Source organism: Ursus arctos, unplaced genomic scaffold, assembly GCF_023065955.2.
Source record: "Ursus arctos isolate Adak ecotype North America unplaced genomic scaffold, UrsArc2.0 scaffold_27, whole genome shotgun sequence".
Lineage (NCBI taxonomy): Eukaryota > Metazoa > Chordata > Mammalia > Carnivora > Ursidae > Ursus > Ursus arctos.
This window is the reverse complement of record NW_026622952.1, coordinates 36,508,388-36,529,027: the sequence shown is the minus strand read 5'-3', so window position 1 is coordinate 36,529,027 and position 20,640 is coordinate 36,508,388. Positions and strand designations below refer to the sequence as shown.

General features: G+C 37.0%; 1 protein-coding gene across 3 annotated transcripts; it reads right to left on the bottom strand.

Annotated features, from left to right (window-relative positions):
* On the bottom strand, nt 1-17,656 carry CFAP96 (cilia and flagella associated protein 96). 3 transcript variants are annotated; one of them, XM_048226388.2, is made up of 8 exons: nt 17,284-17,656; nt 14,984-15,171; nt 13,275-13,494; nt 12,131-12,268; nt 11,951-12,026; nt 8,620-8,799; nt 2,009-2,178; nt 1-237 (listed from the first exon to the last, which is right to left on the bottom strand). In XM_048226388.2, the coding sequence occupies exons 2-8, from the start codon at nt 15,081-15,083 to the stop codon at nt 189-191; spliced, it is 933 nt and encodes a 310-aa protein (XP_048082345.1). In that variant the 5' UTR covers nt 15,084-15,171; nt 17,284-17,656; the 3' UTR covers nt 1-188. The 3 variants fall into 3 exon arrangements, with proteins under 3 accessions (XP_048082345.1, XP_057159548.1, XP_057159547.1); XM_057303565.1 differs by having other exon boundaries at nt 1-2,178; nt 15,348-17,656; XM_057303564.1 differs by having other exon boundaries at nt 1-2,178.
* Between the last annotated feature and the right edge of the window lie 2,984 nt (nt 17,657-20,640).

Below are 20,640 nucleotides of genomic sequence, written 5' to 3'. Positions count from 1 at the left end.
TTATTAACAAATACTATTTATTCCTTACGTAATAGTACTAAAACAAGGAAGAATATTAGAGTTTCAGGCTTAAGTATCTTTTAAATGCTTGAGATATGTTTCACATCTTATGTTTTTTGGCAAATAATTAGCACTCAATAATGAATTACTGGTAGTCACAACCTAGAAAGCTATTTGTCTTCCAGGTGCTAATAGGACTGTACTGAAGCAGTCTTGTAGTTCTTCATATTTAGTGCCCTAAAATTGGAAAATAAATGTACATTTAATTTTTTAGATGCAGGTAATATATCTGTCCATTCTTGTATAAAAAGTTTTGCAATAAAAATTTAATCATCCAAAACTAAATTCTCTCACCAGATTAAAAAGCATCACTTAAAATTTAATTTAAGAAGGAAAAATTGGTTTGGGGGACCAATTATAAATACCACCCAGAGATTTATTAGTTTTAATATTAGGGTAAGGGGTCCTTGGGTGGCTCAGTCAGTTGAGCATCTGACTTGATTTTGGTTGGTCATATGATCTCGGGGTTGTGGGATGGAGCCCCGCATCAGGCTCTGCACTTGGTGCAGTCTGCTTGGGATTCTCTCTCTCCCTTCCCCCCTACTTGCACGCTCTCTAAAATAAATTTAAAAATAAAATATTTTAATTAATTTAAAAAATTGGGGTAAAAGAAGCTAAAACTTGCTTTTGGATAATATTTGTGATAATATAAAAAGTATCAATAAATTCAAAATTACTAAACAGAAGATAAACTTCTGATTATCCAAAAGAGCAATCAGTTATTCTTTTCTCTGCTACAAACATATATATCATAGAACTTTCTCAGGTGTGTTCTCTGGATAGAAAAGAACACTCAGAAAACCTGAAACTGCTCCCTCTCCCCCACCCCCCCAAAAAATCCCATCTATTTGAGGATGAGTGTGGTGAAGAAAATTCTAATTTTTACTCTCTGTTCTATATTACCTAGATAGAGTTGGGCAGAGTACTGATAGATAAGGGGCTTGCCAAAGGATGGAGATCAAAGGATATGAAAAAAAGACTCCATATATTCCCATTTCCACCAACTAGCCCCCTTAGAATATTATGCCTTTAGACAACAGTTAAATTATATAAATAATGATAAGCAGCCTTATTTTGGGATAGGATAGTAAGATTGGTATTATAATCACTGTTCACAAGTGATACAGAGGTACTGAGATGTTTTAATAAAAGAAAAGAACGTGAATTTGGTGTCCACCTAATCTAGTGTATGATTACATTGAAGTTAGAAATATGTAAATTAGCTTAATTGGTATTAAAACTTTTTCAATGAATAGATAGGAAGGTAATCAAATCAATTCTTCTACTTATTCATGATCTTGGACACACACAAAAAAGGAATGATGGATTGTCCTTTTCTAATTTACATTCTGAACTCCCGAGAACTTCTCAGTTGAGAGTGCTCAAACCTTGGGTAAAATTGAACTTTTAAGATACTTTAATAATATGCTTTCCCTCAAAGGATTATAAAATTATGTTAATAGCTTTTTTAACTGACCAAAATATTTCCTAGAAGATTTCATAAAGGATTATTTCAAATGTAAGGAGAGAAATCTTAAGTGTCATTAGAATTCCTCATAATTACTGAGAGCCTGGAGCCCACATAAAGATAATAATTTAACAAAGATCAAAAACACCCTTTCAGAAACAAATGTTAACCTGTACTGCTAACTGAACTATAAATACCTAAACAGTCTCAAACAACTCATAATAAGATACTATAGATTTGCTTTAAATATTATGAACAGAATCATTTGTACAGATAAATTAAGCTTTTTCAATTAGAACTTCCAGAAGATGGGAAAGAACTTCTACAAGGGAGATAGTCTACATAAAAGGAACTGAGATTTTCAGACACCCAGATTTGTCACTGTTTAAAGTATGTATAAATAAGAGAGATTATTTTGAAGGGATCAAAAACTCAAAAACAATTTTTCTTAGTTTACAGACTAAGGTAACATATAAGTACCTTTTGACATTCATAGTCATTATACTTTCAATTGGTCTGCTTTTTGGTCCACCTGGTGGGTGGAAAATCTTAGCGCCTTTGCTGGAAATCTGGTTTGCCAATTTAACCACATAAGGGTCAGCAGAATGTGAAGGGTAAGGGTCAAATGTTCCTGCCTTCATTCCACCGGCCTACAAATAAAAGTGAGACAATTTAATGTAGTTTTGTAAAACGCTTCTAACAAAATTAGATTTTGAAGAAGTTCATACATATTTGTGTATTGTCTATAGAGTTGGTTTTACATTTAAAGAAAGTTGTCTATATAGAAATATCTCAGAGATATTGTGGGTTCAGTTCAAGACAATTGCAATAAAGTGAATATCACAAAAAAACAAGCTAAATGATTTTTTTGGTTACCCAGTAAATATAAAAGTTATATTTACACTATGCTGTAGTCTATTAACTGTGTAATAGCATTGTGTCTAAAAAAACAATGTATATACCTTAATTTAAAAATGCTTTACTGCTAAAAAAAGAAAATACTAAACATCATTTGAGCCTTCAGTGAATCATATTCTTTTTGCTGATGGAAGTTCTTGCCTTGATGTTAATGGTTGCTTACTGACCAGGTGGTGACTGCTGAAGGTTAGGGTGGCTGTGGCAATTTCTTAAAATAAGACAATGAAGTTTGTCATATTGACTGACTCTTCCTCTCATGAATGATTTCCCTGTAGCACGCAATGCTGTTTGACAATGTCTTATCCACAGAACTTCTTTCAAATTGGAGTCAATCCTCTCAAACCTTGCTGCTGCTTTATCAACTACATTTACATAATATTCTAAATCCTTTGTTGGCATTTCAACAATCTTCACAGCATCTTCATCAGGAGTAGATTCCATCTCAAGAAACCACTTTCTTTGCTCAGACCTAAGAATTACCTCCTCATCCATTAAAATTTTACCATAAGATTATAGCAGTTCAATCCCATCTTCAGGCTCCTCTTCTAATTCCAGTTTTCTTGCTGTTTCCACCACATCTGTAGTTACTTCCTCCACTGAAGTCTGAACCCCTCAAATTCATCCATAAGGGCTGGAATCAACTTCCAAAGTGTTAATGTTGATATTTTGACCTCTTCCCATGAATCACAGATATTCTTAATAACATCTAGAATGGTGAATCCTTTCCAGAAGGTTTTCAAGTGACTTTGCCCAGATCCATCAGAGGAGTCACTATCTATGGCAGCTATAGCCTTATGATATGTATTTCTTAAATAATAAGACTTGAAAGTTGAAATTATTCCATGATCCATGGGCTCCTGAACAGATGTGTTAACAGGCATGAAAACAACATTAATCTCATTATACATCGCCATCAGAGCTCTTGGGTGACCAGATGCATTGTCAATAAACAGTAATATTTTGGAAGGAATCTTTTTTTTCCTGAGCAGTAGGTCTCAACAGTGGACTTAAAATATTCAGTAAAATATGTCAAACAGATGTGCTGTCATCCAGGCTTTGTTTTTCCCTTTATAGAACACAGAGTAGATTTATCACAATTCTTAAGGGCCCTACAATTTTGGTTATGGTAAATAAGCACTGGCTCCAGCTTAAAGTCATCAGCTGCATTAGCCCCTAACAAGAGAGCCGGCCTGTCCCTTGTAACTTTGAAGCCAGGCAGCGATCTCTCCTTTCTAGCTATTAAAGTCATAAGTGGTGTCTTCTTCCAATAAAAATCTGTTTCATCTACATTAAAAATCTGTTGTTTAGTGTAGCCACCTTCATGAATTTTCTTAGCTAGGTCTTCTTAGCTGTAACTTGCTGCAACTTCTATATCTTTACCTCTCTCAGCCTTCATAGAAGAGAGTTAGGGCCTTGCTTGGGCATAAGGAAATGTTGTGGCTGGCTTGATCTTCTATCCACTAAAACTTTCTCCATCAGCAAGAAGCCTGTTTTGCTTTCTTATCAGTTATGTGTTCACTGGGGTACTGCTTTTAATTTCCTTCAAGAACTTTTCCTTTGCATTTGCAACTTGAGTAACTGTTTGGCACAAGATGCCTAGCTTTCAGCCAATCTCGGCTTTTGAAATGCCTTCCTCACTGAGCTTAATCATTTCTAGCATTTGATTTAAAGTGAGACATTAGGGGGGCGCCTGGGTGGCACAGCGGTTAAGCGTCTGCCTTCGGCTCAGGTGTGATCCCAGCGTTATGGGATCGAGCCCCACATCAGGCTCTTCTGCTAGGAGCCTGCTTCTTCCTCTCCCACTCCCCCTGCTTGTGTTCCCTCTCTCGCTGCTGTCTCTATCTCTGTTGAATAAATAAATAAAAATCTTTAAAAAAAAAAAGTGAGACATGTGGGGCACCTGGGTGGCTCAGCCCGTTAAGCTTCCAACTCTTGATTTTGGCTCAGGTTATGATCTCAAGTTCGTGAGACTGAGTCCCTCATAAGGCTCTGCACTCAGCAGGGAATCTGCTTGAGATTTTCTATCACTCTCCCCTTGTCCCTCCTATCCCCACCTCTGTCTCTTTCTCCCTCTCTAATAATAATAATAATAATAATAATAATAATAATAATAATGTGAAACATGCAACTCTTGCTTTCACATGAACACTTAGAGGCTACTGTAGGGTTATTAATTGGCCTAATCTCAATACTGTTGTTTCTCAGGAAAGAGAGAGGCCCAAGGGGGAATGGCCAGTCTGTGGGGCAGTCAGAACACACAACATTGATCAATTAAGTTTGCCATCTTACATGGCTGGTGTTCATGTCACCTCCCAAACGATTACAGTAGTAACAGCAAAGATCACACTGATCAAAGATCACACTGATCACAGATCACCATAACAAATGTAATAATAATAAAGAAGTTTGAAATATTTCAAGAAGTATGAAAATGTGACACTGAGACACAGAATGAGCAAATACTGTTGGAAAAATGGCGCCAATAGATTTGCTCAAAATAGGATTGCCACAAACCTGCAATTTGTAAAAAACACAGTATCTGTGAGGCACAAAAAGCAAAGCACAATAAAACTAAGTCTGCCCATACTGTTCAAATACCAGCAGTCCCCCTGCTGCCACTGTAATTTCCAAAAGTTCTCTAAGAAAAGGCGAATGTTTATAAGAAGGTAATATTCAAACTCTTGTCAAGTATTAATATTTTAGTAAGAGTTTACCAGATCAGGCTATCATCTAGTTAAGGGGTGAACCTATTACTGAGAGAGCAAGACTTAGGTCAAATATATTTTGACGCAGAAAGGAGTTAAGGTTCAGAACCAGAGGATGCTCAGAGAAGAGGCCAAAGGTAAGATTTGTCCAACTGGGAGGCTGACATAACATGAGTTTATTAAATATCAGTCAATGATGAAAAAGATACAAAAAATAAAAAATTTTAAAAATAAGGAATAGCACAGAAACAGAAGGTGAGAGGAAAACGTGATCTACTTTATAGTTTTTTATAGTCTATTAAGAAAAGTCAATCAAAATTATTTTTTGACCTGTACACAAAACAAATGATTGTTTTGACTTTCCAAACTGATTTTCCACAATTTTAATCTTTATATTATATAAAGTTACCAAGAAAACTCTATAGAATCATAACCCATTTAAGTAGGCATTTTTTATCTTATAGTATCTAAGCCAAATATACATGAAAATTTAATTAAAATATATAATTGTAATATTTCAAGTTTTCTAGATTGAGGACACATAGATCCTTTTGAGGAGTAACAAAAAAGAAGGAAATTTAAGAAAAGTAACATAAATTCATTAATTAAGCTAAAATCAAAATGGGTGAATTAAAAATAGAAAAATATATATGGTAAACAAACCAAACCACCATATGATGCCTTACAAAATAAATTAAATAAATATACAATATAATTAAGAATGAGAAAGGAGTGGATATACATGAAATATCCAGAAATTTTTGTAAACCTTTTCTAGTAAATTTGAAAACATAAATGAAATTATTTTCAAAGAAAATATAAATATCAAACTTGACTCAAAAGATATAGAAATCCCAAAGGCACCATACAAGAAATTAAGACCAGAACATTTCCTATGAGAATTCTTTTAAGTCTGCAAGGAATGGGTTATTTGTGGTGCTATTTGAATTGCCAAAGAACACAGAAAAATAAGGAAGTCTCCCTGATATTTTAAGATGCTAACATCTACTTATACCAAAATAAAACAATGCATACAAAAAAAAAAAGTTCGGGGCGCCTGGGTGGCTCAGATGGTTAAGCACCTGCCTTCGGCTCAGGTCATGATTCCAGGATCCTGGGATCGAGCCCCAGGTTGAGCTCCCTCCTGGGCAGGAAGCCTGCTTCTCCCTCTCCCCTGTTCCTGCTCTCTCTCCCACCTCTCTCTCAGTCTCTCTCTCAAATAAATAAATATTTTTCTAAAAAAATACAGACCAGTTACACTTTAACTTATTGATGCAAAAATATTTAAAATATTAACAAATAAGATAAATTAGTACACTTAAAGATTAATACAACATGGCCAAGTGGGATTCATTCCAAGAAATCTATTACTATTATTCACCTTATAACAAGTCAAAGAGAGAAAAAAAATATTGTCCAAGTAGATTACACCAAAACATTCAATATAATTCTACATACATTCCTGATTTATCTCTATTTTTGGCATCTATAAACATGAAACACTGGAGTAAATTCAAGTAATTCAGTAAATTCGAGATTAAGGCAAAGGATGGCCACTGTTGCTAACCTGAGAAACTGGACAAGAACATGACTTAAGAGCTATAAATACTGGAAAGGAGGGAGCAAAATTATTTGCAGATAATGTAATCATATATCTAAAAATCAAAAGAGAATCAAGATAATACCCATTAGAACATAAGAAAACTTAATGAAATGACCAATTATCAAATGTTTTTATAAAGATAAATTACATAAGGGAATATATGAGGGGGAAAAAAAAAATGTTGACCAGAGCCTTAAAATAAATAGGAATAAAATATAAGATATATAAACCTGCGTGAAGTAAAATATAGAATTCTACAAGGGAACTGAAGGTTTTTATAAGTAGTTTATTTCTAAATCAGATGATTCAAATCATAAATATGCTAATACATCCAAAAATCTGAAGATTTAACTTTTTAGCAAAATACCAAACATCTTCGTTTTCCCCAGAGTTTTAGAACATAACTTCAAAGTTCTAAAGAATACTGGAGAATAGCCGATGTAATTTTTTTAAAGAGTAACAAGAAGAAACTAGACCATCCCAAATTAAAATGTAATAGTAATTAAAAGTAGCTTGGTATAGGTAGAAATAAACATCAAATAAAATGGAAATTGAAGGGGAAAAATGGGAATTTTGATTTGACAAGGATGCCATTTCAAAGCAGTGGTATTAAAAATTATTCTATCAGTCATATTAGGAACAACTAGCTTTTTTAAAAACCAATTTTCTTGAAATCTAATTCACATACAATAAACTGCACCCATTTAAAGTTTACAATTCTATGACTTTCGAGAGTTGTATATACCCTTGAAATCATGATTGCAAGCAAGATGCACAGCACATCCTCTGCCAAAGTTTCCTCCTGCCTTAAAAACTGGATTTTAAGGGGCACTTGGGTGGCTCAGTCAGTTAACCATCTGCCTTCAGCTCAGGTCATGATCCCAGGGATCAAGCCAGGCTCCCTGTTCAGCAGAAAGTCTGCTTGTCCCTCTCCCTCTGCCCCACCCCCCTGCTCTCGCTTGCTCACGTGTGTGCGTGCTCTCTTTCTCTCTCTCTCTCTCTCAAATAAATAAAATCTTAGAGGAAAAAAAACCCTGGATTTTGAGAAAGATAAAACCTGAATCCTTACCTTGCTCTTCATGTCAAAATATATTTCAAATGAAGATTTAAATGCAAAAGTGTAAGACTAATAGAAGAAATCAAGAATGTACACTTTCATAATATTGGTAGTAAGGAAAGTCATTCTGAGAATGACATAAAACTCAGCCCAAAAAATTGACAAATTTGACTACATCAAATTATTAAATTTCTGAATAGCACAAAATACCATAACTAAAGTCAAAGATTCAACAGACTAAAAAAATTATTTTCAACACAAATGACAAAAGAATATCATTAATATATGAAAAGATCTCACAAATCAATCTGAAAAAGACAAATATCCTAACAGAAAATATGCAAGGAAAATGAACAGGCAATGCACAGAAGACTCAATGTATAAACTAAGGTTTATAAACTATAAAAAGCATTTTTTACTTTACTCACACTTGTAAACCTCAGCAGAGTAGGAGAGAGTTCATTTTAAACACCATTTCAAAAACTAAAAGATGGTCTGGCTTTTCATGGTTTTGTGAATAACTATGCCTAAGATCTGCAGAGGCACTGAGAAAATCCATTGCAAACTCAAATACACCTGAAGTGATTAATATTATTTCATTTCAAGAGCTCCATTATTCCCTACACCAGCCAGGCTTTGTGACTTTTCATAATTTTGTTAAAATAAATTTCACAATTCTTACTGTGAATAAGAATGGAATAATAAACAGAAGTTTATTATTTACATGGCTAATAAAATGATTTGACAGAAAGAAGCAACAGTTCTTTATAATGTGTAATAATTTTTAATTCTAAAATTTTTAACTTACCTTTTTCCCCGGAGAAGAGGGCTTAAAGGGGTGTGAAAGTAATTCTTTCTTCTCTGTTTTTTTAATTGGTGGTAAAGGTTTCTCAGACGAATAAGGATTGGTATCAAAATATTCCCTTGGGTAAAGGTTTAACTTGAAAGGTGCTCCTTTAATTAAACGATGGTGTTCTTCATTCTCCTTCTGTAAATCAGAGTTTGAAAGCATGTAACATAAATTATTCAAATTAGAAGTAACAGTTAAATTTTCTTTTAAATTTTAACACAAGAATGCAGATTTTTAAAATATTTACTGCTAGATTCACTTCTTTAAAACATTCATTTATGTTTTATTTCTATGATACAAAAGATATCCCCTCTTCCACACCACAGTGGTAATGATAATTTATTCCATTTATCCTTTGGGGCAGTGTGCCTCAAATTTTAGTTTTCATAGTAATCTCTTGACAATTTACTTGAAACACAAATTACAAGCCCTTCTCTCAGGGATTTCTGATCCTCTTGGTCTGTTAGATGGCTCCAAAATCAGTCACCCCAGGTGATGCTGATGTAGGTTACCGTAAAGCAATGCTTTAAAGATCACCTTTTGCTAGAGTATGGTCACCTTTTACTAGAATATTGTGCTTTTTCTACCAACCCGTGCCCTAGAGTATTCAGTTGAGTATGAATCAGCACATAGATGTGAGTAAACTACTCAAAGCCAAAAAAAGGAACCCCTAAAAAGACTAGAAGTTACAGTGTCTGGCTCTTACCACAGGGCTGGCAAGAGTTCAGGTTCCATCAGCTATACTGGAAAACGTGACTGCCAGGGCACTGGGTAGAGCACACAGAAAGGGGTGACCTCAGTAGCTGGGATAATTGGCCCTAGATTGAGCATTGCTCCTGTTCCACCTAACAAATCTTAAAAGTGAGACCTGAAAAAAAATCAAACTGTTTCCAAATCATTTCACTGCATCCCAGAACAATGCCCAAGAATTTTTATAATTCAAAAAAAATATACAGCACTCAACAAAGTAAATGTCACAGTGCCTGACATCAAATCAAAAATCATTAATAATACAAAGTAGGAAAATACGACCTCTACCAACAAGAAAAACCAGTAATTCAAAATCAACCAAGAACTAACATAGATGTCAGAATTAGCAGAGAAGGAAATAGAAACAATAATTAAACTGTATTCTATATGCTCATAAAGCTACATAGAGACATATAAAAACACTCAAGTAGAATGTCTGGAGAGCAAAAGCGCAATGTGTGAGATTAGAAATACACAGGATGGGGGCGCCTGGGTGGCACAGCGGTTAAGCGTCTGCCTTCGGCTCAGGGCGTGATCCTGGTGTTGTGGGATCGAGCCCCACATCAGGCTTTTCCACTGTGAGCCTGCTTCTTCCTCTCCCATTCCCCATGCTTGTGTTCCCTCTCTCACTGGCTCTCTCTATCTCTGTTGAATAAATAAATAAAATCTTAAAAAAAAAAAAAAAAGAAATACACAGGATGGCATTAACAGCATATTGCACCTTGCAAGAAGAATAGATTAGTGACCTTATGGACACAGAAAAAAGAAACAATTCAAAATGAAATACAAAGAAGGAAAAAAGAGAATTAAAAAAAAAAAAAGCAAACAGAGCACTGATAAACTGTGGGAGAATTTCAAGAGAGCTAATGCATATGTAATACGAGTTCCTGAAGGAGAGGGGAAAGACAGAAGAACAGAAAAATTAACTGGAGAAATAATAGCTGAAAATATTCCAACTTTGATGAAAACTATAAACCCACAGATCCAAGAAGCTCAATAAACCCCAAGAACAAGAAGCAAGATGAAAACACCACCAAGGCACATCATAATCAACTTGCTCGAATGAGTAACATGGAAATCTTAAAAGTAGCCAGAGGAAAAAGGACAGTAAGTACATAGAGAAGAACAAAACTCAGCATGACAGCAGATTTCTTGTCAGAAACAATCAAGGAAGAATGCAGCGGAGTAATCTCTTTAAAATTCTAAAAAATATATAAAATTTCTGAATTATAAATATTAAGTTCTGAAAATAACAGAACTTTACTATTAGGAGAGAAAAGTATCTTATGCACATAAAGTTTAGGATAAAAGACTAATTACTGGGGTGCCTGGGGGGCTCAGTTGGTTAGGTGTCTGCCTTCGGCTCAGGTCATGATCCCAGGGGCCTGGGGTCCCTGCTCAGCAGGGAGTCTTCTTATCCCTCCCCCCGCCCCCCCGCTCGTGCTCTCTCTCTCTCAAATACATAAATACTTTTTTTAAAAAAGAATAATTATTGAGTCACTGATAAAACTGCCTTGTATTTATATATTATGTGTTATTACTACTATTCCTACAGATGAAAAGTGGTTTATACATAATTTTGTAATAATTCATACATAGAAACAAAGATGCTTATTAAATGACCAAGTTTTCTGCTCAATTTAATAGAAAACTCTTCCTGAGTTTGGACACACCCCTTTGCAAAAATGGCCACTATCCTTCTATCTCATGGCCCGACTGCTGCTTAAAGTCACCACGGCAAAAGTGTTGAAGACTGCATGCCTAAAACAAAAAAAATAATGCTTGCCATTTAAGTTCTATTGCTTAATGTCCAAACGAACTTGACTTTTCGTTAATGCCAGTTTCCTTTAAGTTATATTGAAATTGTTAAATTATGTTGATACTGCTCCTAAATTTATAAGGTTTCCTCTACTCATTCCCACGTAGGCTTTGTCTACTATATAAGTGACTTTGTTTCATTCAAAGTCAAATATTATATAAAATGAGTGTAGAGGCATATATCAGTACATTAAGCGTTTATTTCTGTCATTTAATAGAGTACTTTCCTCTCATCTTATCACTCTCTCTTTTCTGTAGGTATTCACCCATTCTCTACCTTCTCCTTTCTCCCTATCACTCCTGTATTCCATTCGTTGATCATAATGGTTTGATTAGACCAAAGGTACTACCACTACTGTCTTAGCCTCAAGTTATCAGGGTATAGTGGGAATGTGGCTAAGGGTTAGGACATGACTCTTCTACTCAAAACTGGACATAGCTGATCAGGCCAAGTTAACAGAAGTCTCATAACTAGTTGAAAGAGATATAAGGTAGATGTGGTAAACTATAGCAGGAGATAAAAGCTCATCCTGGGAAGAGCTAAGAAGATCTACAACAAGATATGGAAGTCTAATATCAAAAAGGTAAAATTATCACAATTCATAAACATCAGTCTACCGTCGCCCTAGTAATACAAATACTGATAAAATAAAACAACCCATTATTAATCTCTAGGTCAACTACAAGAAAGATTGACGAAAGTTAAAATAGATTATTTTACCTTATAATTTAGTTTGGGTGCATCGTAGAAATCAGCAGAGTGTGTTAGCTGTTTACCTATGGTAATATTTGCATAGCTAAGGAAAGAAATTAAGTAGTGGTGACTTTAGGATTCAGAAATTTTAAATTTTATTTTTTTAAGTTCAAAACAAATGATACGCAAGTATGAAAAATATCTTACCCGTATCCAGTTCCTTTCTTTCCTGGGTTTGTGTACAAATTCTTTCCAGGTGCCTCATATTTTTCTCTGGGTTTTGACTGTGCACTGAAGAATGGCACGGGACCACCTAATGTTCCATAGTAGCTTCCTAAACCACATCTTCAATACAGTTTTAAGAAAAGGAGGCAAATTAATACAGCAAATTTTCTGTTATACATATTTGATCACAATTTATAAAAAATGACTGAAAAGGGAACAAAATATACGCAATGGAATTGACTTGCCTAACTTTAGTAAGAAAAAACCACCAGTTTTTTGTTTTTAATCCGATTTCTCCCATTTTCCAAAGTCACAAATTTTCAGATGAGATAATGTTTTTAATTTTTTATGCTTATTTTAAATGTTCCACATAAACAAAATTTCATAATCACCAGGAAGAAACAATAGTTTCCATTAATTCAGAAGATTGCAGTTTTACTAACCTCAAAAAAAAAAATAGCACAATTAAGTACAAAATAGGCCATTAACCAATCCTCATCTATCATAAATTCTACAGAGTCAACATTACAGAGTGTTCCTTAACATCATATCATAAAGCTCAGCTATATAATATGATGTAACAGACTATATGATTTTCTTTGTTTAGTGGTTTAAAGGTAAGGAAAAAAAATGAAACTTTACACTGACAACTGTCAAAACTAAAATATTGTTAAACTCCATACATCTTCACAATGATTTTTAAATAACATGTCTTGATAAATTATCTTCTTTGTCAAAAAAGGCTCCTCCTAATTTTATAATTTTTATGTATACTTTTTAAAAGTTTTTACAAAGCAGAAAAAGAGTAAAGGGCACAGATGACCCAAGGCAGTTTTTTCAAGGTTTTCCAACAAATGTATTTGCATTATTTAGTTGGCTTTTATTATATAACTAATAGAAAGCAATGACATAATCAAAAATTTAATGAGATGAGGATCTACTTAACCAAAACTACCTGTCAACTTATATCACCCAATATAACTGTCTCCACCTAAGACAAGTTCATCCTAAAAATCATATTTTAAAAAATGAATCATACTTAAGTCCTCCAGGAAACACTCAATTTGGGCTAGAGGAGAGAAAAGTGCAGGAGATATATTTATGACCTTTCCCCCCAAACACTTACGGCTTTTTATCTCCACTACTAGGGAGGAAGGCTTTGCCTAGATTTTTTTTGGCTTCTTCCATCATATGCCGTCTCCTCACTTGATTCAGACTTACGTAGCCTTCACCTTCAAATATCCTTACAAAATGGGGATCAAAATAACCTGCCTGGAGGTTTGACATTTCTTTGGATCCCCCAGGTAGCATCTGTTTATTCTTGCTTGCAGCCTCATTAAAGGGTCCTTTAAAAATAAATTAGGAATATCATAATTTTAAGCTCACTAATAATTAAAGAACATGAAAAATAACTGAGAAAAGTTTCATACTGTGATTGGGGCCAGTGAGTTTTGAGCTCTAAAATGCTGTCTCAAACCATTCACTGAAAGCTCTGTGTTACAGACTACACTGGCAATAAGACCTAAGATGTTTCCATTAACTCATTTTAATAATTAGGTCCTGGTTATAGACTCTGAATTTTAGAGCTGGAAGAGACCCTGAAAGTCATTTAATCCAACACTTCCCCATCTGTGTGAGATTATCAGCAAGTACCTGCGTGTGGGTGTGTTTAGGTTGAAGGGAAGGGTGTTCCATACTCAAACTGAGGCAATTCCCCCCCGGATATATACTCAACATGAATTGTCTATACTCACTAAAAGACGTGAACAAGAATTTTCATAGCAGTTTCATTCATAATATTCAAAAACAAGTAACTACTCCATGAACAGGAGAACAGATAAATAAATGTGATATATTTATACAACAAAATCCTAGTAGCCCAGGAATTTCTTTTAAAGGCTGTTTTTATAAATATTTAGAGCTTCTTTTATAATTTAGATCTAGGAGAGCTCAATTTGGGAAGTCCTTCAGCAATGTGAAAATTTTTTTGAACTACAAACAATCTTTAAATCAACCAGTTATTTAAATATGAATTTGTATCACTGATTTTCTAACTTAAATTTTTGAAAAGGTAATATATTCACATAGTTCCAAATTCAATATGTTTTTACAATAAATTTTCCTCCCACACTCGTACATCCAGGTCCTCTCCCACAGGAAATCATGATATTTTGTCTTCCAGAGAATGTTTAAACACGTCCCAATGAATATTTTCATATATACCCTTTTCCATCTTTGATGCTTAGCATAATATATAATAAACAATTCTGCACCTTGATTTTTTTTATTTAACAATATATCTTGGAGATGTTTCATGTCAGTGTATTCTTTTTGGAACAGAGGAGTCATTGAATAGCCAAAAATTAAACTGAGACATTTAAAATGTTTATTTACTTTAGCTCTTTATTATTTATGACTCTTCTAAAAATCCCTCAGCTATTCACTTAGCATTTCACTTTTCAGGAAAGTAATCATGTATGGCCTTTGGGGTTGCACGTGTAAATGCTGCTTGCATAACAGAGTGTCCCATCTGAGAAACCATAAGCTAAAAACTAAATATTCTGATAGAAAATCACCATGCACCTTTGGAAAGAAGTAAAATTACCTATGACAAAAATATACAAAGGAAGGGTATCCGAGTGAAAGGAGCTTCCTGCTTTTGTAAAATGACGTTCTCTCTTAACTCTATTGAAATTTTACAAGTTTATTCAACTTTAAACTTAATGCCCTAAAATATAGAGCATTAAAAAATACCACTTAACCTAAATATTAAATCCAAAATTTCATATGGAAAATATCCACTATTAGGCTGTAAAGAAAACCAGATATACTTACGATTAAATGCTGACACATATTTATCACCAACAGTAACATATTCCATCTCACTGAAGAGGCCAATCCTCTCCATATCAGTTTTCCCTCCTTCTACAGGCATGGTTCCTTCTTGTGGTGGTATCCTCTATATTGACAACTTCAAAGCGTTCTTTATGGCTATTTTTTTTATAGTAAAATCCTAATTTACACTGAAAAATACAGGGAAAAAATTTAGGGAAAAGGCAATTATTAAATTTCAGTCCAAATTACTTTCAGTCTGAGAATTAGCATTCACTATAAAACAATGGTCCCAAACTATGTGGGGAAAGAATCTACTTTGTGGGGCTGAAGGGGAATAATAGCATTTAAAATTATCACCACAAACCCTCCCCTGGATTCTGTGTGTGAAGTATCCACAAAGTACGAGGAAATGTGTATGACAGCATCTGTCGCATTGCATTTATCTGTTGTAAATGATAAAACTGTTACTGTATAGTATAGTATAAATACTGTGTAAAAAACATCTTTCTTTTGAGAAGTTCAAAGTAGATTTAAAAATCATATTTACATAAGGTGGGGGGCACTTTCAGTTTAGATCAAATGACTTAAACATACTGCATTGTCGCTCATGTTGGAAATTACAACAGTTTTTCAGAATGCACAACACGTGTAATTATTATGTGTTATTATCGTACAGTTCTTGAGTTTTCTCAAGTTTAAACGAATACAAGAAATGTGTCACTGGCAAAATTAGTTCACAACGGGGATGGATGGGAAAGGACAATTGTCCAGGCAAGATAAAAGTTAAGAACAACAAAACAAACAAGAATCCCCAATGAATTAAGAGTATTTGTTAAAGGGCAAACTGCAATTGTGAATTTTCTTTTGAAATATCACATTAAACATTCAAGTATTTATTCAGATTTTTTTAAATTAGACTTGTTCTGGAAAGGAAGACCAAAGAGCTAAGGATTATTTGCTTGCCTCCATTTAATCATTTTGTATATATATACATACATCTATATATATTTTTTCCATAGGCTCCACACTCTGCGTGGAGCCCCAACGGGGCACTTGAAAGCACCACCCTGGGATCAAGACCTGAGCTGAGATCCAGAGTGCGTCACTTAAGGGACTGAGCCACCCAGGCGCCCCCATAATATTTTTTAAGTACCGACCAGATCTAGGCTCTGGGCATACATTACTGAATAAAACAAACACGGGCTTATGCTTCCCAAGGTAAGAACATTGTACCTTGAATTTCGGTGACACAACACACTCGCCTATTTGCAACTGTGGCTCATCTGAGCATCAGCATTGCTAACGGGTAATATCAGAGGCGCAAGGGAAGATTCCGTTTAAACTGAAGCCTAAGAAGATACGCTTCCATTTCCCCACATTGCAACTCCTCCTCTGCTCTGTTTTAGAAGCAAATGTCGGTCAGCTGGGATGTGCTACCTTCACGTGCGGCGTGTTTCCAGGTTCCATCCCACTGCCCAACCACACGGGCGTCCTGTGTCGTTACCCGGGCTCAAATCCTTTAAATGGCTCCCAGGGTCCGCTATCACCCCCACTTGTCACCATGCGAACCCCACTCGCTGGCACCTGGGCTGCATGTGGCTTCTTTCGGTTCTCACATCAGGCTCGCTCCAGCCACAGGACCATGGCACATGCTGTTGCACTGCATGCGAGTACTTCACTGTGCTGACCCCGGTAGTTCCCCCAGTTAGCACGGACCCTCCGGATGGTGCAGCCCATTTGCCTGTAATGACCGCACATCACGTACTTCTCTTCCTAAGCCCTCACCACGGTTTACCTAATGGGCTATCGGTTCATGTACAGCGTGTGGGAGCCCTTTCATTACCAGCTGTTTTCCACTGGCTTCCCCACAGCAGGAACCGGGTGAGTGTGGCGCTTCCTCACCGCGGTCTCCGCAGTGTCTGCACGGCTCCCGCACGCGACAACGCGAGCCACCGAGGGAGGAAGGACAGGGGTTTCCGCCCTGAATTTTTCCACTACTTAGGTCTTGCTGAGCACCATTGACAGAACCGTTCATTCATCCCACACACACCTTGCAAACCCCTCCTCTGGGTGAAGCTCCCTGACAGAAGCTAGGACATTTCAAAGGGCCTGGGTCCTGACCCCAGGGCGCTTCCAATCTAACACGAGTGAACTCGGCAGGGTCCCTCGTGCTTAAAGCGCTGAGGGGAGGGTCGGAAAACTGGTGAGGCGACAGGAACGTGATTCCCCATTAAGAAAACAGGCTCGTGGGAGGACGGTAGCGAAAGGACAACACCCTGAGGCCCCGAGGACCAAGTCACCTCTCAGAAGGACACCCGGTCCGACAGCCGAGACCAGGTCGTCTGAGGTCGGGTCCGTGTTAACTCCGCGGCAGGAGCTACAAGTGCTGGGGACCACCTGGCGCAAGCGCTTCCCGCGCGACGCCTCACGGAGAAGCGCCTCCGCACGCTCCGCGCACTGCTGATAACGACTGTGGCCGCACGTGTTTATTGTGACGCGTTGCCTCGGGTACGGGAGGACTCGTTTCAGAGGGCGCTACGGTAGTCTCTGTGGGGAGTTCTGAGCCGCATCACGGAATATACAGAAAGACTGAAGAGTGTGGGTCGAATGCGAAGGACTCAACCAATAGAATTTACTGAGAGAAGGATGCTAGGAGGAAGCCTTATCCGTCCGCGAGGAGCTGTGCTAAAATACGCCCCACGACGTTACTGCGGGGCATGTTGGGAGTTGTAGTCAGCCTTCCCAGGCTCCGCCCCTGGAAACGCCACTTCCGGGCCAGCGTGCTGAACCCTTGCGCGGACGTCAGCGCCTTTGTCATAGACACGTAGCTGACTTGGTGAGTACCTCCGCTCACCCTCGACCCCTGCGTTTTACCTCGGGCTTTCGTAGCCGCCGTGGGTCTAAGCCCTGGAAAGGAGCTGGCACTGCCGGGGCCCACGGTGGCAGTTGCGAACTCGGTGGTCTGGGCCGTCTTTCTCTCGGTCTCTCCCTGGTGGAGCTGGAGGGAAACTGCCCCGCACAGCCTAGAATATTCCAGCTCAGCCGCGTTAGGACCTGCGCTCCCCGCGCCGCCTCCTTGTGATCGCATTTTGAGAATGAGGGATTATTTGGCGTCCTTGAGGGTTTGAAGAAGTGTCGGACCTGCGAAGTATAGGAGTAACTTTCTTGAAATACTCTATTCCCTTAGGTCCGGTGATGTCACAGTCCCCCGGTTTCCCTCCTAATTGCTCCTCCAGGTCCTCCAAGCCCTATCCTAGATGTGGTGTTCTTCAGGGGTGCTCTTCTTTACACCCTGTGCTTCCTCCCAAATTTGTATATCCGGTTTTTAGAACCGTATTCCGAGCTCTAGGTCTTTATCTACTAATTGTACCTTCACTTGAATAATTCATACGTATTTCAGACTCAGCAAGTTCAAAACTGACTCTTTATTTCCACCTCCCCTCATGTCCACACCTGCTCTTCCCTCCAAGGATCCGCATGTCAGTAAATCCACCATGTTGTGCATGCCAAAAGCTAGACATCATCCTTGACATCTTTCATTTCTCAACTCCTGAACATCTGGTCAGTGATCAGGTCCTATGCATTCTATTTCTACAGGGTTATCAACTGTCATTCACTCTACTCCTACCATCCCTGTCCTTGCCCTCACCAGATCTCAACATCTGTGGTAGTTTCTTAAGTATTCTTTCAAGCAGATTTTCGTCAGTCTGTGCCCCTGCCTGGAATGGGTTCTCCCACCTCCATCCCCATCTTTCCTTTACAATTGTTAATACTCGTACCTACTTACCCTTCTCATCTTAGCTTAAATATTATTTCTTCAGAGAGGATCTCAGTTCAGAATTCTAGGGAGGCTGTAGTCCTTTCACTTAAGATCTTTTGTGGAATCATCACAACAACCATATGAAATAGATTTTTCCAATTTTACAGAAGAGTACAAAAGTACTGAGCGATTAGTTACATTGTGCAAAATCATACAGAGTTACATTTGCTCTTGCCTTTTTAACTTTTGTTTTCGGTATTTTTCATTGTCATTAAATATTTTTTGTTCAAATGGCAGCTGTAGAACTCTTCATCGTGCAATTGTTCAAGTGGTTGGTTAATTTTGTATGGTAGTATTGTTCGTTATTTAACTGACTTCTTATTGATAATTATTTAGGTGGTTTCCAGGTTTTTTTCTGTGATGAACAGCAGTATGATACGTGGACAACATTGAAGTTAAATTTTTACTGAACTTTGATTATTTCCTTAGAGCAAATTTCCAGAAGTAGAATTGAATCTCATTTGTATGAGGATGAATTTGTTTTGTTTTACAATGGAATTTTGGTTCTATTTATGTTAGGTGATTTCAGAGACTATGGATATACTCTTCAGAATAAGAGGAGGCCTTGATCTAGCTTTTCAGCTAGCTACTGCTAATGGTAGGTCTGACCAAAAAAACTCTCCTTTTTTATTATAAAATCCTTGATGAAATATACTGGGATCCTGCTTCGTGAAGCAAATGAAACTGAGTGAGAGAGAGGATAAACTCAAGTCATATGGTTAGTGAGTTCTATAAATTGGATTTGAACTTAGGCACTGTGTTGCGGCATCACTGCTAGCCTTTGAGGCTTCATCTTTTAGCAAAAGATGTCCCCTTTCTTTAAAAAACCTCACTGCCCACTGGCAGAAAATTGTCACAGTAAATATAAATATCCAGAATGAGCACAATGTAAACAAGGCATGCAGATTTTTACATTGCAGACTTGCAGCTATACATAATCCTGAGTCTCCGCTCCACACTCTTGAAAGTTATGTCGTTTTGTAATGGTATACGAATTCTATGGGAGAAGTATCAGCAGAGTTTGTATCAAGCAGATTCTAGAATGTCGTCCTGTTTCTGACTTGGGCTCAGGCCACAAACAGAAGTAAAGACTATCAGAGGAGGAAGATGAGTTGTGTTTGAAAGGTGTTTCATTTGAGATGCCAGAGTAGATCAAGTGCAGATTCCCAGCAGGCGTAGGGTAATTTGAATCTGAAACTTAGGGGTGGGGTGGTCAGGACTAGAGAGAGAGAGTATCTCTGAAGGATGATCATTAACACCGTGATAATAAATAAAATCACTCATAAAAAGTATGATCAGTGGTGTCAGAAACCACAAGAGAAGTTCAGAAAGATAAGGAATGAAAAGTGCCAAGTTCATTGTAGGAGGTCACTAGCTGGCGATCGTTTCCTGGCCCCATGGAAATAGGAAGGGAGAGAACGCAGAATGTTCTGACTCATCCCTTCATGCTAAAAAAAAAAATTGCTCTCGAACTTGGTCCATTGAATCCCCACTCCCAAATGAATGAAAGTAAGTCTCCGGGACAGAGATCCAGGAATCAGTAAGCTTTCTGGGTGTTTCTAATGTGCCAGCAAGATGAGAACCATCTTACAAAGACTAAATCAAACTAATTTTCAGGCATATCTTATTAGTAAAGTGTAGTTCTCTAATATGTTAACTTGTGTGGTTAAAGCCTTATATTGCACAACCTCATATAAGTTGAAGATACACTTTACTATGAACTTATTGCAAAGTATAATTAATCCGTTAGTCAGTAGATACAATAATGTAATTTCAAATGTAAACAAGGACTGCAATACTTTTTACTAAGTAATTAACATATTTGAGTTTGTCTTCT

Bases quoted from the DNA above. Each gene is read 5' to 3' on its own strand.
- CFAP96 (XM_057303565.1), bottom strand. From the start codon at position 15,083: ATGCCTGTAGAAGGAGGGAAAACTGATATGGAGAGGATTGGCCTCTTC. The intron at 12,269-13,274 runs GTAAGTGTTTGG...ACTGTATTGAAG, and splicing joins AGTAGTGGAGATAAAAAGCC to ATGTGGTTTAGGAAGCTACT. The intron at 12,027-12,130 runs GTAAGATATTTT...TTCTTTCCTTAG, and splicing joins AAGAAAGGAACTGGATACGG to CTATGCAAATATTACCATAG.